The following is a 24,303-nucleotide window of genomic DNA, read 5'->3' as shown; positions in this document are numbered from 1 at the left end:
TTTCCAGTTCTACAAACATGGCAATAAAAATGGACGGTTATTATCCAATTTAATGCGAGGATCTAGGCCCTCAGCCTTGATCAAGGTTTTACAAAAGCCGGGAGGGGGTAGAACACACAAAGGAACAGAGATATTGGCAATTCTGAGTGACTTTTATTCTAAATTATATTCCCAAGGCGATATAGATAGGAGACAGAAAGATCAATTCTGGTCTTCTATGACTCTCCCCCAGATATCAAGTACAGCGGCTGAACGCATTATGGCGCCAATTACTATAGATGAAGTAACACAAACTATCTCCCAACTTAAACCACTCAAGGCCCCAGGGCCGGATGGATACTCGGGGGAGTTTTATAGAATCCTAAAACCCAGGATAAGTGAAACACTAGTGACCGTATTTAATGACATAATTCAGGGCAAACAGCTCCCTCTATACTTTAACTCGGCGGTGATTAAGGTGCTTCCAAAGCCAGGCAGAGACCCGGAAGACCCGGGCTCGTATAGGCCAATATCGTTGTTGAATACCGACTACAAAATGTTGATGAAAATATTATCAGAAAGGATAAAATATGTTTTGCCTGCGGTTATATCGGATGACCAGACTGGTTTTATTCATGGACGTCACTCCGTGGTTAACGTACGCAAATTACTGGCGGTAATTCAACATATAGGGATGAAAGGTGGCTCAGGTGACCAGGCTGTACTTTCAGTAGATGCTGAGAAGGCGTTTGACCTGGTCACCTGGGACCATTTATGGGAAACCTTGGGGAGATTTGGGTTTCCCCAGGGCTTCGTTGATGTTATTAAGTCCCTATACTCACAGCCTACCACGCAAGTGGCGTGTAATGGATACCTGTCGGCCCCGTTCCTAATTCAGAAGGGAACCAGACAAGGGTGCCCGCTATCTCCACTCTTATTCGCTCTGGCTTTGGAACCACTGGCGGTGGCGCTCCGCTCTGACTGTATGTACAGGGGCATCACTGTGGGGAATACGGTGCTGAAGGTTAGTTTATTTGCAGATGACATGCTCCTGTTTGTCTCAAACCTCCCTGAATCTTTGCCGACAATAAGGAAAACAATAGATGATTTCGGGTCCTTTGCAGGATATAAGATCAACTATCATAAGTCAGAAATCCTACAGGTGCTAGGGCCAAAAGCTAAGGGAATCCCAGGTCAGGTTGTTTCCCCCTTCAGACTGACAACTGACAACATCAAGTATCTAGGCATTCAGGTGCCCGGGGAGATCTCGAGGTTGTATGAGGCTAATTTCCCCCCTATAGTTGCTGAGATCCTTAGGTTGCTGGAGGTATGGAGGTCTCTGCCATTGTCATTACTGGGAAGAGCAACTGTACTGCAGTCAATAGCTTTCCCAAAAATATCGTACTGCATGCAAATGATCCCAGTGCAACTATCAAAGAAAGATACACAGAAACTGAATAAAGCCTTCTTCAGCTTTTTATGGCAAGGCAAAAAGCCACGTATTTCCCGACCAAAAACTTACCTTAAGAGAGCCGATGGGGGACTGGGGATACCTAATATTCTGGCTTTCAACCAAGCAATATTCATGCGATATGTCCTGGACTGGCTACAGGGAACAAATTCATACACTTACAAAACTTTAGAAGGGGATATGATGAGTCCATATTCGTTGGCAGGGTTGCTCCACGTTCCACGGGCTAAATTACCACAGCAGGCCAGGAAAAATATTTTATTTAATGATACGTTTTCGGCATGGGTAGGAATTAACAAATGTTTAGGAAGAGATCACCAAAACACCAGGTATGACACTATCTGGGGAAACCCTTGCTTCACCCCTGGAATGACCGAAGCAGGGTATGACAGGTGGAAGAAGCAAGGCATATTGGCAGTCAAAGATGTGTTTGATCCAGGGGGCCAGATGCTCTCTTTTCAAGAGATCTCAGCTAAATTTTCTCTACCCAATAGAGATTTCTTTATGTACCTTCAAGTTAGGCATTATATACAGTCAAAGAAAGGCCCCATGCTGGTATCAGGGAGGCAGGATGCTCTGCAGCAGGTGTTTAGTCTGAGCTCCACAGGACCGTACAGACTGAAGTATCTATATGCTGACATCCTCCCATCCTCACCAGAAGTAGTCTGGTCCGCTATGGTCCCGAAATGGCAGGGGGATATCCCAGGGGTATCTTCAATGGAAACACTCCACAAACATATGGAAAAGACGCTGAAAATACTGCAGTCCACCATGTTACAAGAGGTACACATTAAAACCATGCATAGAGCGTATATCTCTCAGGCCCAGAGAAAGCATTTTATACCAGGTGAATTGGGAATTTGCCTTAAATGCAAAGGCTCAAATGCTACGTTCTTTCACCATATGTGGGAGTGTGGGAAAATAAGACGGTTTTGGGACAGAGTGATGATGTTTATTAACACTACATGTGACCTGCATTTATGTAACGATCCATTGGCAATGCTATGTGCCAATTTTTCTGGGTGGAACTTGCATGGGCGGAAGACGGAGTTGCTGCCATTCCTTACAGTGACTGTAACGATGGCAAAAAAAGTTATACTACGAAAATGGACAGCCCCGTCTCAGCCCCTTTTGCAAGAGGTCAAAGTTGCCTTAACACAGTTGATGTACTTTGATAGAAGGGCCACTCTGCCCATGGTGGAAGAGGGTGTAAAGAAATTTCATAACAAGTGGGGAGTTTATATAAGATCATTAGAGGAAGATGTACAAACACAGGTCATGAAGATATTTGAGGGCACTACCTGGTACCTGCTTAGGTCACTAACAGAAGGTTGAGACACACCGAGTCTGGAAGGTGGGAGGGAGGAGGGAAGGAGGGGGTTAGTTTCAGGGGAGGAAATGTTATAATATTTGATATATTAGTGTGAATTGTTAACTGGATATGGGTTTAACACAAATAAGGAGAAGAATGGGAGAGCTGTTAGAGCTTAAATTACATCTCTAAGTCAAAGGGGTAGCAACGTAACCTGTTTCTGCATACAGATTGAAGAAGATGTATGATATATTGCAATGTGGTCAATGTTGAATTGTGATGTAACGACAAAAGAATGTATTCCAGATGACAATGATGTTAACTTTTGCATTTTTATTATTATTACTGTTGACAAAACCAATAAAATTATTTTGGAAAAAAAAAAAAAAAAACATAACCCTAAAACTAACCCTAATACCATCAAGATCCATTGTTTACAGGACTTTCATCGGGCTGCTCCCATCCTATGGAATGCCCTTCCACGCACAATAAGACTCTCCACTAGCCTCCAAACTTTCAAGTGTTCCCTGAAAACTCACCTCTTCAGGCAAGCCTATCATATTTAATATCTACACGCATAACCCTCTGAGGCACTTATGTATTATATAGCTTCCCTTCTGGACTTGTAACTTGGTGGGACTGCTATGCTATTACTGGTGCCAGTCCTTGTGCTTCCCTACTATGTCCCTATAGATTGTAAGCTTGCAGCAGGGCACTCCTACCTCCAAGTATGTCTGTTGTTACCCAGTTTGTTTTATCACTGTCTACTATTGTAAAGCGCAACGGAATCTGCTGCGCTATATAAGAAACTGTAAATACTGTAAATAAATAATTGGCACAACAAGGTTTCTGCTGTTGGGATTCTGAGCATATTGTGTATAAGGTGTAATGGTGCCCATACACTGAGGCGATTTGGTCCGATTTCAGCCGATTGCGTTATATCAGACTAAGGGGCAGATGTATTAAGCCTGGAGAAGAGATAAAGTGGAGATAAAGTGGAGATAAAGTGGAGATAAAGTGGAGATAAAATGGAAGGGATAACGCACCAGCCAATCAGCTGTGTTTGAAATATGACAGTTGGGATCTGATTGGCTGGTGCGTTATCTCCTTCCACTTTATCTCCAGTTTATCTCTTCACCAGGCTTAATACATCTGCCCCATTATCGGCTCTCCCTGACATGCAGTCGGGTCAGATGCGCATCGGACCCGACCAGGTGGTCGGACCGGCTGGCCATCTGACCACCCGTTCTGGGACCTCCCTCCTAGCGGTGAGGCGGGCGGGAAGCATTACTTCTTAGGGTTTGGAGTTTCATATTTAGAAAAGGGGTAACCCAATCACATACCAATATCACCTTATGGTATGTAATTGGGTTACCCCTTTTCTAAATATGAAACTCCAAACCCTAAGAAGTAAAATTCTATCTAGATTATAATACAGTGGTGATTTAACATTTTCAGGCCCTGTGAGCACAACATTCAAGGACCTCACCCTTACAGGAATTATCTAGTACACTAAGCCGGATTCTAAGATCTTGAACGAATCTCACGTATCATTCTGGAAGGGGACGAAGAATTGTCATATGAAATGTGATTGGTGTTTCATTCAATAACCATTGTATGATTGACTAGGTGGTACTAAGTCTAGCGCTCTCCGATAAATGATTATATATATATATATATATATATATATATATATATATATATATATATATATATATATATATAATGTTCATTGGGTCCGGCACTCCTTTGGCTGCAAACTATACCTTGCTAATGGTGCCTTCAATATGCCTGTAGCACAGGCTGGATATATGTGGGTAACACAGCGGCACTCAGAAGTCTTGAGAAAGGTGAAGTAAAAACTTTTACTTCACCTTTCTCAAGACTTCTGAGTGCCGCTGTGTTACCCACATATATATATATATATATATATATATATATATATATATATATATATATATATATATATATATATATATATATATATATATATATATATATATATGCTGGAGGGTGGTGCGGAAATCAGCTACAAAGTTATACACACCACAATGCAGTGTCGGTTCTGTGCAATCAACGTTTCAGTGCGCTTTGTTGTTGGCACTATCATCAGACGATAGCTTTTATTCTTCATACCTTAAAAGGAAAGGGAGAAAGGAGGGGACTTCTATCACTACTTTATTGGAAAAAAGGGGTAGAACCTGTTTAGAGGATGGACATCATGCGTCCAATCATGATAAAGCCTTTATTCATGTACTAGACACCAATATCCTCGGTCACCCTGAACATGTTCCTGTTCGTTTGTATACACATGTAATGTTGTAAATTTGTCTAACTTCAAATATCGATTACATCATATAATATTCTGACTCCTGGTGCAAAAATAAGTACCTTTCCCTTCTGCCAATCTATACAAAAACTTTAATGTTTATCTAAACAGACAGGTGGGGCCATAGGGGCTATGATCCAGTTCCAGTGTGAGCAAACTAGCGAAACACGCGTCAATTCCGGACTTAGGCGCTCACCGATGCTCTGAGAGACAGACCAGATGGCTACCATTGACCCTCCCCGCCTGCGGCTCACAAACCCCTCCGGTTCATGAGTAATGAACCACGCTCCGTGCTATTTGACCGATATAGAAGCAGAGAACCCATTTATGCTCCCTCCCTCTCTGCACAATAGCCAGGAGACACAGACCTGTGACTTTAAATTGATGTTTGTGATTAAGTGCAGCTATCGACCTGAGCGCCTTAATAAACGGTGGCATCTACTTTACAGGAGCACACTGCAGAATGGAGACGCTGTGATAAACGGGTAAATGCGAAGGTAGCTCAAGGTACAGTATACTACAGACGGAGCCTTCTTCAGCTAGCCTTCTCTGGATAGCCATGGCTCACCAAGGCCTACTGTTCTCAGCAGCAATACAATACATAGAACAATACAGTAGGTGATTAATATAGGTTTAAGTCTGACAGCTCTGGCTCACTTAATCCTATTAAAAGAGGTAGATGAGGATGGCTCTATGTGTATCTGTCTAAACTCTATCTACAAATGATATATAAGACAGCTCACGGGAGATATCCAACTCAGCAATGAAAAAAGCTATATTTAAAAAATAAAATGTATCAATTTATTGAAGAGCGCCCCCTTTCTAGTTAAGTTTTCTGAACTTGTTCTGAGAGCACCGCAAACCGATTCATTGATAGAATTTTCCTCAAAATGACACTGATCGTGGTTTCAAAATGAGCACATAAACATGTGAATTCTGTGCGGACTCGTACCAACCCAGTGCACATGTACGACTAACAGTGCACCTTTAGCTGCATAGTCTGCAATATAACACCCATGGACCTATATTTATTTATTTATTTAACTTATTAATTACAGTTTCTTATATAGCGCAGAAGATTCCGTTGCACTTTACAATTGTAAACCGCGATAAAACAAACTGGGTAACAACAGACAGACTTGGAGGTAGGAGGGCCCTGCTGCAAGCTTACAATCTATAGGGATATACTGTAGGAGGGAAACACAAGGACAGGCACCAGTAATAGCATAGCCGTCCCACCAAGTTACAAGTCCAGAAGGGAAGCTAAATAATACATACAGTAAGTGTATCAGAGGGTTCTACGTGTGGTACTTAAATATGATCGGCTTTCACGAAGAGGTGAGTTTTCAAGGAACGCTTGAAAGTTTGGAGAGTCTTATTGTGCGTGGAAGGGCATTCTATAGGGTGGGAGCAGCCCGATGAAAGTCCTGTAATAGTGAATGGGAGCTAGTGATCCGTGCAGAAGAGAGACGCAGATCTTGAGCAGAGCGGAGTGGCCGAGATGGGAGATATTTTGTGATAAGTAGGGAGATATTTTGTGATAAGTAGAGAGATATAAGCTGGTGCAGTATGGTTAATAGCTTTATATGTGAGTAGAAGGGTTTTATATTGAATATGGTAAAACACAGGTAACCAATGGAGGGACTGGCAGAGCGGATCAGCAGATGATGAGCATCTTGCTAGGAAGATCAGCCTAGCAGCAGCATTTAGAATGGATTGCAGTGGTGAGAGTCTGTTCTTGGGAAGACCAGTTAGGAGACTATTGCAATAATCAATGCGGGATATAATGAGTGTATGAGAGATAGGGTCATATTTTGGATATGTTTTTTAGATGTATGTAACATGATTTGGAGACAGATTGAATGTGGGGAACAAAGGGCAGTTCAGAGTCAAGGATGACCCCTACCCCCAACAGTGATGGAGATCTCAGGATGGTTCTTAGTTGGCAGGAATATAAGTAATTCAGTTTTGGAAATATTGAGTTTTAGGTGGCGAGAAGACATCCAAGGATGAGATGGCATAGAGACATTCAGAGACTCGGCGCAAAACTACCGGTGACTCTGGGGTTGATAGATTTGAGTATCATCCGCACATAAATGATACTGAAATCCGAAAGAGCTGATGAGTTTGCCAAAAGATGAGGTATAGATTGAGAAAAGCAGAGGACCTAAGACTGAGCCTTGCGGAACTCCGACTGACAGAGGTAATGAAGAGGAGGTAGAGTCAGAGAAGCGAACACTGAAAGAGCGATCAGATAGGTAAAATGTGAACCAAGAAAGGCCCGGATCATTAAGACCTAGGGAGTGCAGTTTTTGTATGAGGAGAGTACGATCAACAGTGTCAAACGCAGCAGAAAGATCCAGAAGAATAAGTAGTGTGGAATGGCCTTTAGACTTGGCAGTTACCATTCACCACTTTAGTCAGTGCTGTCTCGGTGGAGTGTTGGGAACGAATACCTGAGTGAAGCAGGTCTAATAGGGTGTGAGTTAAAGTGTGTGAGGCGAGAGTAGACAAGTCTTTCCAGTAGCTTGGAGAGGCATGGGAGCTGAGAGATAGGACGGTAGTTAGAGAGTTAGGGTCAGAATTTTGTTTCAGTAATCACTGCATGTTTGAGCAGAAAAGGAAAAGTACCAGTAGCAAGAGAGAGATTGCAGATTTTAGTTAAGGTTGGGACAAGCACAGGAGATAGAGTTCTAATTACTTGTGCAGGTTTAGGATCAAGAGGAGAGCAGGAGGATAAGAACAGTGTGGAAACTTCCTTTTATTTGTGGTCTCAAATGTAGAAAAAGTGCCAGAGGGTTCAGGTGGGGAAGAAAGAGGGTTAGAGGCTGTGGAAGAGCATACCATTTCATCTCAGATGTTATCAATCTTGTCCTTAAAGTAGGAGGCAAGTTCTTGTGCACTGGTGGTAGCTGGTGGGGGGAGGGTACAGAAGAGACTTAAATGTGTTAATAAGTCGCTTCGGGTTGGTGGCATGAGGAGATGAGAGATTGGAAATATGGTTTTTTGGCAGTGTCCAAAGCATTGCAGTAGTAATAGTAGATAAACTTATATGTGAGGAAATCAGTCAGATTACGAGATTTACGCCATTGGCGTTCTACTTTACGTGACTGAGTTCGTAGGTGTCTTGTTATTTTGGAGTACCACAGCTGGCATCTAAGCCTGCGGAGGTATAATTGGTAGCTGGAGCCACTTCATCTAGGGCTGTTTCAAGAGTCTGGTAAAGGTGGGAAACAGCAGTCAGGAGAGGTAAGTGTAGGAATTAGTGAGAGCTGTTGTTGCAGAAAGGTGGAAAGTTGTGAAAAATTAATAGCATTAGTATTTCTATGGGTTAGAGTAGGCTAGCATGATTTCAGTGTCAGTGAGCTTGGGGTAATGGAGGAGAGCGAGAGGGTAATGAGATTGTGATCAGAGAGAGGGAAGGGAGTGTTAGTAAAATCAGAGACTAAGCACAGCCTGGTGAAGACAAGGTCAAGGCAGTGGCCTTCCTGATGAGTAGAGGAGTTAGACCACTAGGAGAGGCCGAGATAGGAGGTTAGAGAGAGGAGTTTGGAAGCCTGCAGAGATTGTGGACTGTCCTATATATCTATACTACCTCAAGAAATCCATGTATGTGTTCTTTACCTGCCATTTTGTTTACATTGCACATGTGTAGCACCCTATAAATATACTAGTTATAAACCCGTCAAAATGACGGCATCTGCAATGTACTTTCACTTTGAGCTGTGAAAGTTTTTAGCCCACAAATCTCCCACCCCAGTCCCTATCTTCTCCTACCTCCATTCTCTGTATTCACAGCTCCCTCTCTCCATATCCAGCAAGTTTGACACAGATCAGTGTCCCTGTAATAAATGCTTTCACTTTCAGTTATGACATATTTTAGCACACAAAGGAGTAATTTTGTCCATTGAGTTGCCTCTAGCGGTCAATGTCGTTACTTCACCTCAGAGGTGAGGAGTAGTCGATAGATAGATAGATCGATAGATAGATAGATAGATAGATAGATAGATAGATGGATGGGACAAGGTATTCACAAAAATAATACCACTCCTATTAAAAGAAAAGTTTTGGTACTCTTTACCTAGCACGGCGCCCATCGCGGGCATCGCATGCACTACAGTAACGGGTGCGACGCGACTGACGCGATGCCCGCGATTTCCCATAGGGATCAATGTTAAATTGTTCAATGGACGCGATTTTTCAGTTCAATGCCTCAATGCCCGCGATTTTGCCATAGGAAACAATGTTAAATGGGCCACAGAGCCCAAATAGGCACCCTTAGCAGTGAAATGTCCCCCACAATTGTTAACAACACCCCACGTTCAATGCGAACCCGAAGCGTGGCGAGCGCAGTGAGCCCGCGAGGGGCAGCGGTACGCGTCCTCCGACCTTTTCATACCCCCACTATCCACGTCGGCGTGGAGTTGAGAATAGAATAGTGTGGCGAGCGCAGCGAGCCACCGAGCCCGAAGCGTGGCGAGCGGACGCTGATACCTTCACAGGTAAACGCGTCCCTTCGCGGGCTTCACAGGTATCCGCGTCCCCTCGCTGCGCTCGCCACGCTTCGGGTTCGCGTTGATCGTGGGGTGTCGTTAACAATTGTGGGGGACATTTCAATGCTCAGGGTGCCTATTTGGGCTCTGTGGCCCATTTAACATGGTTTCCTATGGCAAAATCGCGGGCATTGAGGCATTGAACTGAAAAATCGCGTCCATTGAAAAATTTAACATTGATCCCTATGGGAAATCACGGGCATCGCGTCGGTCGCGTCGCACCCGTTACTGTAGTGCATGCGATGCCCGCAATTTTTTACACCCGATGACCGCGATGGACATCGCGGGCGCCGTGCTAGGTAAAGAGTACCAAAGTTTTTCTTGTTTTCTTGGAATGGACCATTAAAGATAGAGACAAGTCTTAAAATATTACAAAGACTGACATTTCTAAAGTGTGCTGTAATTAATTTGCATTTATTAAAATAATAAAAAATCAATGTGTAAATAATTTAAGTACAGTTTATTTGGAACGCAGACTGCTTATGGTAAAAAAAAAAAAAAACATTTTATTTTAGGCCTCTGAGCTGTTAATAATTAAAGACGATATTTAAAAATAGCAGAATATAAATTTGTACTAAAAACAAAACATATCCAAGTGGGAGAAGAAACGAGGACAATTCCTTCTTTGTAGTGCAAGTTGCCTGCATAAGCCTCATGTTATGTGTAAGAGAAATACCGAGAACAATGACATCTACACGCCACTCTGGCACATGCAACAAGATAACATTTTATCAGCAGGGAGGTGTGGCCAGTTCCTCTCCTTCGTAATCATCAAAAGGGTGGGGAGCAGACACGGGAGTTGATGGGCAGCGGTGGAACGCAGCCGGAGAGTAGAGGATAAGCGGGTAGTGTACACTCTAGGCTGTTTTAGAAGGGCGCCGTGCCCTGCCAGATTTATAAAGGGCAAAACGTGCCCTGTCCGTTTAGCAGCACCCTGCTAAAGCAGCCGGGCCCGCCACAGCGTGAATAGATGCCATGCGCATGAACTCATCCATATTTCCTGCTTTCAACACATCAACTTCAGGAATTGGGTGTTCACTTGCTAAAATATGTTAATATGCCTAACTTCTACGCTCTTACGTTTTCCTTAATATTACTGGTTTCATTATATGGTGAACATGAAAACACAAAAAGGTACATTTTTATTATTTTCGCTCCTTAGGTAGATCAAGTGAACGGATTAGTCTCAGGTGTAAAAAATTAATTATTTTTGCTCCTTAATCTAACAGACTGTCCAGAAAACTTAATGATTATAAGGACACTATACAACAATCATATGCCATCTGTGGCGGTTCAGTATGGTTTCCCGATGGTCAAAATCACAGCAACTAGTGGGCGATGGTCAAAAGTCTGACCGGGTCAAAACGCCAAAGACAAAGGGGGTATTTTCGGCCCGCTCCCCTGTTTATCGGCAGGCAGAATTTAATGTCCTGCCTGTCGATTGGAGAAAAGTGGTCGTGTTCTTGAAAACACCCGTGGGTTGGCGAGATATGGCCGTGATCTAGACAATCCCCTGTTGTTCTTGGCAAAACGGGCCCGACAGCTTTTAAAGTCGGGTCTGTTCTGACGAGATGCCTCTTCAATGCTGTCTGAAAAAACAGCATTGAATAGGTACCCGCCGCTATTTCCTAAATCGGAAGTAGCGGCAGGGATTGTATACCCCCCAAAAAGTAGACAGGTTTTAAAATTTTGGGTGTCTAAGTTCGACACAATATTATATAATCTAACTCTATGCCCACGTTTCAAAGAAAAATCATGAAAAACTCATGTCGACTTTTAAAATACCAACATTTAAAATGTCAACCGGTCAAAAAGTTCTGCATTTTACCCCTGTCCGAATTTGACCGATTCGGTATTTTGACCATCGGGAAACTGACTGCATCGAATCTGTGGAACTGGAATTAACTATTGTACCGTTTTGCTTAGGTAACAATTAAAAACGGGATGCAGTTAAAATCCCGGCGTTCAGAATCCCGACCGCCGAAATGCCGACACATTCTCCCTCCTGGAGGGAGAATAAATTAGTGTGCCGAGCGTAGCGAGGCACCGGGCCCGCTGCGTGGCGAGCGCAGCGAGCCCACAAGGGGGGGGGGGGGGGCGATCCACGTCCCCCCCTTGTCGGCATTTCGGCTGTCGGGATTCCAGTGTCGGGATTCTGAACACCGAGATCCCGACCGCCGGGATTCAATACTGAATCCTTAAAAACGGCTTGTAAGCCTATTAGGCCTCCCCAGAAACATTATGGAAGGAGTCTGCAGACATCTCCATTTGGCCTTTATTCCTCAAGGTGTAACATTGTGGACTCTTCTATAGAACACAGATCCTAGAGAGTCGAAACACAAAGATTTTCTTTAAGAGAATAGACCTAAAACAAAAGTTGCTTAATATAAAATACAGTAATCATTAATAAAAGGGTTTTTTTTCGCGAGTTTCCATCCCCCCCAAATACTATGGTTTCAATTTAGCTGTGAGTCTGAAGGTGCACACACACTAGGCGATTTGTTTTGACCAAGATCGTTCATTTTGGCACTTCTGAACAATATTGGTCAAATATCGGTCAGTGTGTATGCTACGAACGATGAACAAACATGCGATGTCCCGCCGCTCGTTCATCAAAGTTGTTTGACGACGGTGCTGGCAGGTCAACTTCAGATAATTTTTACAAAAAGCCTATAAACTGTAGCTTGCCAGTAAATGCTGTATCCAATACTCTTGCTTCCAATATATAGTCTGAACAACCGTTGATATCTCACTATCTATAGTCATAACATTTATAATACCCCATTCACACCAGAAAATGCAGGGACCCACCTGGGAATATGGCCCAGGAATCATGCCGGGCCACTCCCGGGTTGGCCCCTTTCACACCAGAAAAGTCCCTGCATTTGGTGTGTGATGGGGGCGGGGAGGAGAGTACTCACCCCGGTTGCTGGTCCTCGGTGCAGGCCGGGGATCCACACAGACGGTGGGTGCAGATGACAGGTCAGATGGTGGGTGCAGATGACGCAGTTCTCCGGCGGCAGTGAGGGCGCCTGAGAGCTGCGTCATCTTCATCCGCCGACTGTCCTATAATTTGCGCCCGCCACCTGTGTGGATCCCCGGCCTGACAGCACAACGAGTACCAGAAACCCGGGTAAGTACCCCCTACCCCTTTCACACCGGCCAGGTCCCCGGGTTGAACAGCGCTTCAATGGGCTTGTGTATCTAACCATCCAATAAGGAGCAATCTCCCGGCAATCACATAACACCTGAGTGATTTCACTTAAACAGATGCATGGTCCTAATCCGTACTCGCCCCCCATGGCAAGATATTTACAGACATTTTAAACACATACCTCAAACCCCAGTCGGTCTTTCTCCTTCCAGAAGCAAAAATGTGTCACTTTCTTATCCCAGAATTCATCTGGCTTCACCACGCACACTAGAGACACCTCAGCCGGAACTACATTCTGTAAGAGAACATGGAAATGGAATGAAGGAGGATTCAAGCAGAATTGTGAAGTTCAAAAGCAACCAATCAAAAAACAAACCCGAGATAATGGTTAACAGCAACACTATTGGCCAGATGCACCGCACCTCAAAAAGTGGGGAGGGATAAACTACCAGCCAGCTAGCTCATAACTGTCATTTTTCAAACATGTCTGTAACATGACAGTTATGAGCCAATTGACAGGTAGTTTATCGCTCTCCACTATATCGCTTTTTGAAGCTTGGTGCATCTGGTCCTATATCATTTATGCCTTTCACAACTAAATCCAGGATCTGATCCAGATAAAGAGAACACTGTGTCGCAGCTGCTCATATCCCTCTCTCCCTGTACTTTTGATCTGGTTTATTCCCAGGTTGCCACCTTAATATTGCACCCGTGTCTGGGGCGCAAGTCACTCTCTTGAGATAGAATTCTGCATACATAGATAATTGACAGCTTATAAGGGTGACAGGGGTCGTGCATTTCTTGCTGCAGCTCCTGTAGGTCGGACCCGGGAAGAACTCTGGTCTCATCTGTGGCAACAAACTCTGGCTGACCCGTTCACACTAAGCCAAGACCCAGGTTTCGCTGGTAGTATCTCAGGGTATTGTTGTATATATTCCTTATCATACATTAACACAGTACATTTTGCATTAACGGTACTTCTGTATTTCTGGGCTCCCACTAAGCAAATAGCTTAGTGGGCGATTCTGCGTAAGAAAATCGCATCGCTTGCGATTTTTGCACGCAAATCGATTTTCCTATGTAATTTATTCACTGCTCTCTGGCCTTGGGTGGTGTGATGACATCATAATGTGATTTTATAGGGTGCGATGCCATTTAATTTAGTATACACGTGATTTTATAGGGTGCGATGCCATTTAATTTAGTATACACTTGTATGACATATAATGGGACTGTCCACGCCACCCCGAAATGTGGCGAGCGCAGGCAGAACGCGTCCTCTCGACCTTTTTATACCCCCACTATCCACGTCGGCATGGAGTTGACTTTATCTAGTGTAGCGAGCGCACCGAGCACAAAGCGTGGCCAGCGCAGCGAGCCCCGCGAGGGGACGCAGATTACAATACATGTATTCAGCGTCTGCTCGCCACGCAATATAAAATCAACTCCACGCCGACGTGGATGGTGGTGGTATTAAAAAGGTCGGGAGGACTTGTTCCGCCCCGCTCGCCAACGATTCGGGGTGGTGTGGATAGTGGGGGGGTGCCTAAATTCAATTGTATGTCATACAGGTGTATAGTACATTAAATGGCATCGCACCCTACAGATGTATCGGGGCTTATCCTTGCTCGCGATCCGCCAGCAGCATGCTGCTGGCGGATCGCCAGCAACACGGCGCCTCTATCTGACTGAGACGCGCGTGCGTCCCCCACGCACGCGCGTCTCAGTATCCGCGAGGCGGGGCTCGACAGGGCTGGGGGGGAACTCTGGCCACTGTGGGGGGGTGCGGTCACCCGGTGTGGGCACCGGGCGACCGAGGGCAGCACCGTCGGAAGGGGACGCGCGCGCGCACGTCCCCTTCCGGCATACAGATGGCGGCGGGGCAGGGGATGGCGATGTCATCGCCATCCCCTGCTAAGATGAATCCCGCTACATCTGTATAAATCGCACAAGATTTTAAGTGCGGTGCAATCCGATGCAATGCGATCTCATCGCACCACCCAAGGACAGAGAGCAGTGAATAAATTACATAGGAAAATGCGTTTTTTTTGCATGCGATTTCCCTACGGTGCCGTACGTATACTAATTGGGCGCCCTGCTAATACATAAGTACCAAAAACACAAATAAACCAGGACTCTTATCAGGTGGGTAAAAAGTCCTTAATGACTTTCACAGTGTTGACATGATCTGTCAACATTGACATAATGGCAGCATTTCTAGGGTATTGACATTGTGTAGGCCGACGGTGGTATGTAAAGTGTGTGGATATCTGTATTACAGATACTAACCCTTATAGTGGTTTAATCCTAACATCAGATGTCCAGATTCTTGTGTCGGCATTCACAATAATGTATAGAACATATCCCGTCTTATTAGTGTCCATAATATGAAAAAATGTAAGCGGCCACCCAGTAGTACACAACTGGGGATCATCTAATACTGCCGACTGGTAAAAGATATATAAAAATGTAAGGAGAAATTGCAAAGGTTATAGATTCATGTAAATATATCCTTTAGAATATAATCTACAGCAGGATTTATCAGGAATACCATTCCGCAGATAAGATATTATTCCATTTAGTCCATTCCTGATCATTAAGAGATAAAGCAAACTTTATATATAAAAGGCTAAATCATCTTCACCTTTTTAAGGTGAAGTACCACCAGTGACCACTAGAGGCCAAATGGATATCTACCCAATCGTGCAGCCAAATCTGACAGTCGGATTTTGCTGCTGCTGCAGCTCACCCAGGAGCAGCAGCGGGAGGACAGCGCCGGGTAAGCAGCAGCAGCACCACCACCACCACTGCTGCTGCAGCTCATCCAATGCAGCTCTCCCGGTGGTGCTGCACGTGCTCACACAACGCCTCATCTCCTCAATCCAACTTTTTAAAAGTCGGATTGAGATTGTCAGATACGGGCCAAAACATGTTGAATTTGGCCCCATTTCCGACAAAAGCATGCGGATTTGTGGCTATTACGCCGATGCACGTGTTTTCCGCCAAGTCAAATCATGGATTGTATTTAAAAAAAATGTCAGAAACTGCCGTTTTCCGACAAACTCTAATTCGACTCTAATTGAATAGGACACATCTGTAAAGGGCATTTTCCAATCCCCAGGTTTTTTTTGTTTGTTTTTTTTTTGTTTGTTTTTTTACATTACTCTAAAAACAATGAATTAAAGTCAAATACTCTCCGATAAGCAATCAGGAAAAGCTGACCCTGCAAAAAGGATGTGGTTTCAATTCTCCTACAATTTGACACGTGATGTGGAGAACAAACACATGTAAATGTATCTGATAGAAAAGCTCCACAAAGCTGTATTTTCCAGCAGTTCACATTTCAATCCATAATTCAGCGCTTTCAGTCTGTAACAAAATCCAGGGCAAAGCCTTATCCCAAGCCTGCATTAATCACGGCTCTTTCGGTGCACTTAGCTTGTGTTGTCAAACAGTAAAGACCTATAGAAGTACTGTGAGTGTAACCTGTTCTCTGTTGAGACGGATCAGTTTACACACACAGGAGCGTGTGGGACAAACACCTGTAGATCATAATAATGTTGCTGCAGAGACAGGGGGGGGGGGGGGGGGGCTTGACAGACTGACCTCTGGTTTAAATCACAGCTTTGTGTGATCTTTGACAAAACGCTTAGTCTTCCATTGTTGTATAGATCATTTCCTTCGCCAAGCACACCTGTAGTTGAATACCTGTGCTTGGGGAAGGCTGTACTTCAAAGTACGTAACTAAAGCTGCTTGCATAGGGAGAGGAATCAGCAGCAGTAATAATGCAACTTTATAGGTCATTGGTACGGGCTCATCTGGAATACTGTGTCCAGTTCTGGAGACCATATCTTCAGAAGGATATAAATACATTGGAGAGTGTACAAAGAAGGGCAACTATGGTTCATGGCCTACATCACAAAACGTACCAGGAAAGACTAAAATATCTTAATATGTATACTTCAGAGCAGAGGAGGGAAAGGGGGGACATGATAGAAATCTTCAAATATATCAAGGGTTTGAACATAGTACAGGAGGGAAATTTTCTTCAAAGGAAAAGAAGTAATAGAACACGAGGACATGCACTGACATTAGAGGGAGGTTCAGGGGAAATCTTAGAAATTACTTCACAGAAAGGGTAGTGGATAAGTGGAATAGCCTCCCATCAGAGGTGGTAGAGGCTAAGACAGTAGAACAATTTTAACATGCTTGGGATAGGCATATGAATATCCTTATAAAGAAATAAGGATTAAAAAGGGTTGAGACTAACTGAAGGGTAAAAAAAAAGGGGCAGACTAGATGGGCCAAATGGTTCTTATCTGCAGTCAAATTCTATGTTTCTATGTAAAGCTGCATCTTCCAAAATGCATTTACATCTACGCACCCGTTTCTGGGACCGCAAACCAGGATATTGTCAGTATCACCCCAGCTCAATGTTTACTGAGAGCACACAAACGGGACCGCACTTCTCTTGTCATGACACCGTATCACAACCCGCAGTGATTCCACAGTAATACATACATCATACAGATGTTTAATTTTTAATGTTGAGATATAAAAGCCTAGGACACACACCTTTCATTCATCTATATCTTGAATCAGTCCAATTACAGAACTTCCTACTTCAGAGATTACCATTTCCATAGGATTGTGTTAATGCGTTACCCATCCCAATGGCTGCCCACTGTGGGAGGTGATTACTCGGAGAACGGTACTAATGGGTATTTAAAAGTCTTCCTAATGTTAGTCATGTTCCTGAATCCCACTAAGGTTTACTGTACAGTATTTAAATTCCCAAGCAGATTGCCTGTAACCTTACAATGACAGCCCACAATTAGGACAGCACTGTCTGTAGGGCATGTTTTGCCTCCTAAAAGGCTCAAATATCCTATGGGGATCACCTTTAGAATGACAGTATGAGACCTAATTACATCTGCAAAGTGCAATGCCCCCATAAGGCCGCCTAAACTGTAGTGGTGATTACAAAAACAGCAACTGTTAATTGTGGATTTAGAGGAAAACCCAGAGAGGCCATAGCGGAACCTCCTCACTTCATATCATTAGGACACCGCAAAACTGGTCTATACCAAATAGAACCTTATACCAGAAACACATGCCTGAATGGAAGAACAATTGCCGATTTCTTAATAACGGGGCAATGTTACATTATACAACAAGCCTGCTAGTGATGTCACATGCCGACAGAATTGTCATTTAAAGAAAATTAATCTTCTGCCCGATCAAGGCACCCAAAACAGTTTAAAACAGATTGTTCTATGGAAAAATTATTTTAGTACCCCAAAAAAACAAAACAGATTATGCAGAATTCGAAGTAAAGATTCCCCCAATGGTTAGAACCTGTACCTTAACACTACCTATGTGCATTGCGAACCGGACATTGGAAGGAAAGTGACAGATTCTATGAATCACACTAAACCTTTTAACAGGTTGAGTCACTAAACAATCATCTATATACTGTATGTCTATAGTGGGCATTTGTGGGTCTCCGAAACACTGCCATCTGTTGGCAGCGAGTGAATGACATCTCTCTCTCTCACACGTGCGCAATCACAAGGTAGTAGACTAGCTTTCGAAGCATTTGCTTACTAGTTTACGATAATCACACAAAGCGACAATGAACGGGATTTGAATCATTGGGTCAACCTGAATTAATCAGCCATTAGGTCGACACAAAAGGGTAGACAGGTCCAAAAAGTCAAAAGGTCAGCAAATTGTATTTTTTTTTTTACCATTCTCACCCACATGCTTAGCTCGCTACGCTTCAGGAACAGTTAATATTCCCAATTGAAAAAAAAAAGTGTTGACAATTTCCATGCCGACCTGGGTACTTACTACAGACAAGTGTTTGGTAATCCGGGACAGTTTCCGATATATGGGCAGAGAACTTATGCAGCTCACATATAAAACTAAAAAGCAATAGCCTCATGTTTTCATACATAACATCCGCGGCAGACTCGCGGCATATGAAGTGTTTCTGTGATCATTAAGTTAACGAGCATGCTGGATTGCAGCAACTCATAAAGCTGTCATATATAAAGGACGGTCTCGATCTCTTCCCTCGCTGGTCACATTACACTCCCACAGTATATTACAAATTGGTTATAAATACTTCAACACGGCTAATAAGAATTAATTTTGTACATTTAACTGTAGTTAATTGGTTTATTCATGGTCATTGTACCTGCTGAAAAAGTGAACAGTTTCAGGTCATTAAGAAACGAAGAAGATTTTTGCCGTGATAGAACAGGGAATAACGGAACGCTGGGGAATAACGGAACAATGGACAGAACACCCAGGGGTGGGGGTGAATATATATATTTTAAATACCCTTTTATGGTTAATGTTTTTTATGTAATTGTTTTGTATTATTTTACAGCTTATTATTTCATCTGAATATATGTAGATAATCTAATCATATAAAATATAAATACAAAGTACACTCAGAGATTATTTAAATAGATAACAAGAAAACGTTAATGCTAATCATTAGGGGGATATTCAATGACCACCGGTAAAGCAGCTATTTTTTTCCAATGTTCTGCCTATGTTTTTATTAGGTTATTGGACACTTAAGGAATCCACTTGGCAATCCAATTTGACACTTGAGGTGGCCATACCCTACACCGGGGTATCGCTTGCTAGCAGGGCCGCCGACAGGGGGGTGCCAGGGGTACAGTTGTCCTGGGCTCCGGACTCTGGAGGGGCCCGGGCAGCTGCCCACAGTGGCACGGCACCACCCGCACAATGCATTCCCCCACCCGGGGCCGGAAACCAGACACGTACAATACACAGTGCAGCCTGCAGAGCGCCGAGCCTAGGATACAGAGGGGCTCGGCGCTATGCAGGCTGCACTATGCAGTGAGTGATGATCCGAGCCCCGAGTCCCGACCACCAGAGTGAGAAGATAAATTGCTGGCTGCTGCCTGCCGCTGGTATGTAATAGCAATGGGGGGGGGGTGCCGGCGCGCGCAGGGGGTGGGGTGCCGCTGGGGGCCTGGGCTGAAGGTCAGTCCCGGGCCCCAACAATACTAGTGCTGGCCCTGCTTGCTAGCCCCACATTCAATACATGGGAACCCATGGATCCGGGGGGCTGCTATTGGGGTAGGAATCATCGTCCCCTCTCAGTACCTCCTCAGCTGTGAGGCATTGGGTCCCCTTCTGCTCCCAGTGCAGGACCTCTCCCCTCTGTGATTGCTGCGCTGCTTCACTGCCAGGAATCACCACTACTCTCCATGTATCTCTCCCAGCTAGGGATGGACATCGATTCATGATGGTTCTAAACCATCGACGTTCGTGTTCCTATGGCAGCGTCTTTACCATTCGATGGTAGCATTGCGATGTTTGCCACAATTGAATGGTTAACATTTGAACAGCCGCCAGTTCCATCCCCCGCCAGCCTCGCTGCAGAGGTTTGATCACGCATAAAAGCTCTTTTTTGCGCACGCACAAACTATGATTTTTGTTTTCAATCAAATTATTTTGATGCGATGGACAATGATCATGGCATCGAAACATTCAATGGTGGATGCCCAGCCATCATTTGATAGTGGGTTTGTGATGTCCATCCCTACTCCCGGCCCTTCTGACAGGGCAAATCACATAGAGCTGTATCACTCCACCTCAGTTTCTCTGACTAGGTGAAGCACAGGAGTCATCCCATATAGTTTCAAAATATAGTTCCCATGACTGTTATACAGAGAAATGTGCCCCTTCTGAGTACCAGCTGTCACCTTGTGCCAGCTCTGTTAACTGATGCCCTGTGTTTTGGAATGATCACCTATTGTCACCTTCTATTAAAGCCCACCTTCATAAAAAAAATGTTTTCAGTCTACGATATGGTTCGAAATTAGATTGCTTCTCCAGGACGACCGATGCCGCCTTCTTGAATTTGCAACCCCCCTGTTTTTTCCCCATTGTCCCACTTGGGTATCCCGAACAAGCCTATTTGCTCTTTTTGTCTAACAATGGTTCATATTAATGTCATTGCCTTAGAAATGGTGCTTGATGAGTCCTGATCTCTTTGTACAATGGCCCTTATTCTGGTTCACTCGCAAAGGAAAATTCCTTCTCAAATGGACAAAACCATGTGCACTGCAGGTGGGGGCGGATGTAAAATGTGCAGGGAGAATTAGATTTGGGTGGGGTTTTACTTCAAAGTGATATCTATATTGCAGCGTAGGAATAAAGCAGTCAGTATTTACCCTGCACATAAACAAAATAACTCTCTGCACAAGTTGCCCCCCCCTGCAGTGCACATGTTTTTGTCCATTTGAGAAGGAATTTGCCTTTGCGAGTGAACCAGAATAACCCCCAATGTCTAAGACTTTTTTTCCAAAGTCAAACATGCTTTTTTTTTTTTAAACAACAAATAAGAGCAGAAAGCAAAATGTAAATTCCTATACATCTGCCGCATCTTATTTTTCTTAGCGTCTAAATATTATATAAGCTACTGTATAGCGATTATTGACTTCTGTTGCCTCTGAAGAACAGCTGCTTTTAACCTCTAAGCAGGGGTCATAGACATTAGGAAAGAAGCCTCTGGGCAAAGCAAATGCATTATCTTAATTGCTGTTAGTGGTCGCAGTGCGAGTGACAGGTCTGGTGGGTGCAGCAGCGTGAGACGGGCGTCTCCTTCAGCGCTCCTCGGAGCCTGAAGCAATCCTAATGACAGGTAATGGACACAATGCTGGTATTTCCTTTGCACAGCTAACAGGCTAGCAGCTAATCAATGCGAGACAAACTGAAAGCAGATTACAGTCACATGAGTTATTACAGGTTTCGGTGCCCTATAAACATGCCACAAACGTGATTTACGCAGGTGCGTACATTTGTACCACATCACCGACCACCCAGTGGCGTCACACACAGTTGTGTTTTGTGAAATCTCTGTAAAAGATATTTACTAGTGAAATAAGACACCCGAACACTGAAAACAAGACTTTGCTAATCTTCTCTGTCTGGTATTATGTAAGCAGTTAACAGGCTACGCGGAACGGGTTTGTAGGAATTAATGCTGGGAAAATAAACCTGGAGATTAAGAGGTTACGTAAGGGGATATTGGTGCAGCCGGTAACGTCGGCTGTGTCACTGAGGACATGGGAACCACCAGCCGCCCCAGATTAATACATCCGTTCATATCAATGCTGCTGCTTTTCTATGTTCTTCCTCTTTCAATAAAACTCACATCAAACTTTTAATGCTCAGTAAGTGAGAGTATCCAGGGGTATGGGTGATTGGGTCGACACGATTTAGGCCTTAGGTCGACAGGGTTGGAAGGTCGACACAACATTAGGTCAACAATGGCAATTCGGACAACAACAGTTTTTCACTTTTTTTTTACCCGGATGTCGACATAGTCAAAATTAACACAGTCAAAAGTGTACCGTGTCCCCTCGCATGGCTCCCTGCACTCAGTACACTATTTGATTCTCCCTCAATGGCCTAGCGGATGGTAGGGCATGAAATAACACCTGTCGGCACAATTTTCTTTTCAAAAAGGCATGTTGACCTAATGCTTGTGCTTCCAACCCTGTCAACCTTAGCCATGTTTTTTTTTTTTTTTTACTTTTCCATACTTTACCATGCAAATAGACTCTGACAGAATGGTCGCCATACCTGGACCGAAGTATGGAAAGCAACGCGAGCCTACGAGGGAACACTAATTGGGGGTCTACATGATCAGGTGTCGACATTTTCTGCAAGCAAACTTAAAAAAAAAACAACTAATTTTGACGTTTTCATTTGTTGACCTTGTGCATAACCATCTAACCTAGGCACTGTCGACACTCCATAACCATTGGACAAGACCATCAGCTGATAGGAACTGCAAGTAAGGTTGCCTCACTCAGTTTGAGGGATCTGCTCCAACGGTCCCTTATTTTGCATTTAAACTTATACTATTGTGTGTCAACAAAAGAGTTTAGTGTTCCATTATTTTAGGAGCAGCAGCTACCAGGAGATATTAAATTACCTCCAGCGACCAACCCCAAGCCTGGACTTATCATGGATTCCTGCTCAAACTTTTTTTGATGACCGAGTAGAAATCCGCAATAGATCACAATTATCCCCGAAGCCATACTTGGCAGCTTAATTGCACACGGCGCTTTGACCGGGAGCTGACTCTTATAGCACCTAATCCCGGGCGTCATCACTGGAAATATTGACCAGCGCTTAGCCCAGCAATTCAATTCCTGTGAAATAATTGAATTGCTCCCTTGTATATTGTTAGTGCCAGATTCATTACCTGTAACATGAGAACAACGGTCTTGACTATGTTCCACTGCGACTTCCTTCCGTCCACAATGACTGTAAATCCCCTGGCTTTGCACTTGTCACTGGAAAATAAAATATTACATTTCAGAAAACGTTGCGGTTTGAAAAACCCACCACTTTAATGGAAACGGTTACACAAGATAAAGCAGGGTACGAATTAGCCAACAGTTATTCCGTTTGAATTGGAGTCAATATCTGGTAATAAGGATGAATTACATGACTGAAATCCTACATAGGTGAGAATTACCGAATAGTTGACATTTGTTTAATCTAACAACTGAAGTGGAGAAGCGCTATTCACAAGACTGTAGAACTATTTACCAAAAAGTGTATTTAAATAATGTAACTAAAATGATGGCCGGCCTCATGAAACCTAAAAGAGAGGTCTGAATTGTGGATACACACCCAAAGATGCGCACCCCCGGCTGGGAAGTAAGCGCAGTATGCAAGAGACAAATATTCGCTAAATACGGCCACAGGCCAAGGTCAACACAATGCACAATTAGACCCCAAAGAACCGTGTACTGTTCACTCTTTACCAATAGTGCTGATGTCCCACCACAGTCAGTCATGTTCCCATCCCCCTCATTCCACCAGGTATATATTGTCTGTTTAAAAATGCTCAAATCTATTATCCCTATTTGAGAATTATATACATTATATTCAGCAGGTTACAAGCAGGGTTCTGAACACATGGTTTGTGGCCAATAGACACAGGGACATAGTACTCTGTGTATGTTATAGATATCACTTGTGCAGACACCAGAGGCGTAGGAAGGGTGGAGCCGGCTAAGCACGAGCTCCGGGCGCAGAGACATCAAAGGCAGCCGGAGCCATGCAGCCCGCTCCCTCCCCCGCCCACTCCCTGCTCTGCCCGTCTTTGCTGAGCCCTGTCCGCCGCTATTAACTCTGCCACTGGACCGCTAGCCAATTGGCTCTTGCGGTCCAGCAGCCAATCAGAAGCAGCATTGATGGCTGCTGGACCGCAAGTGCCTATCGGCTAGTGGTCCGGCAGCAGACTTAAGTGAAAATAGCTGCGGACAGGGTGGGCAGCTCAGCTGGGCAGAGCAGGGAGAGGGCGGGCGGGGAGGGGGGGGAGAGGAAGTCCCCCTTGGCAACAAGCAATAATAGTCCCCCTTGGCGACGAGCAAGAATAGCCCCCCTTGGCAACGAGCAATAATAGTCCCCCTTGGCAATGAGCTACTTCAGCC

General features: G+C 44.1%; 1 protein-coding gene across 1 annotated transcript in view; it reads right to left on the bottom strand.

The window, feature by feature from the left end:
• The window catches only part of SESTD1 (SEC14 and spectrin domain containing 1), a 126,264-nt gene that overhangs the window by 49,694 nt on the left and 52,267 nt on the right, over positions 1-24,303 (bottom strand). Inside the window, exons 4-5 of the mRNA XM_083154707.1 lie at positions 23,064-23,154; positions 12,980-13,093 (exon numbers count right to left, since the gene is read on the bottom strand). Coding sequence (XP_083010833.1) covers positions 12,980-13,093; positions 23,064-23,154 — 205 coding nt within the window. The remainder of the gene's footprint in view (positions 1-12,979; positions 13,094-23,063; positions 23,155-24,303) is intronic.

This window comes from Crinia signifera, chromosome 7, assembly GCF_055691185.1.
Source record: "Crinia signifera chromosome 7, ASM5569118v1, whole genome shotgun sequence".
Lineage (NCBI taxonomy): Eukaryota > Metazoa > Chordata > Amphibia > Anura > Myobatrachidae > Crinia > Crinia signifera.
The sequence above is the reverse complement of the archived record's forward strand: the minus strand, read 5'-3'. Positions and strand labels throughout refer to the sequence as shown.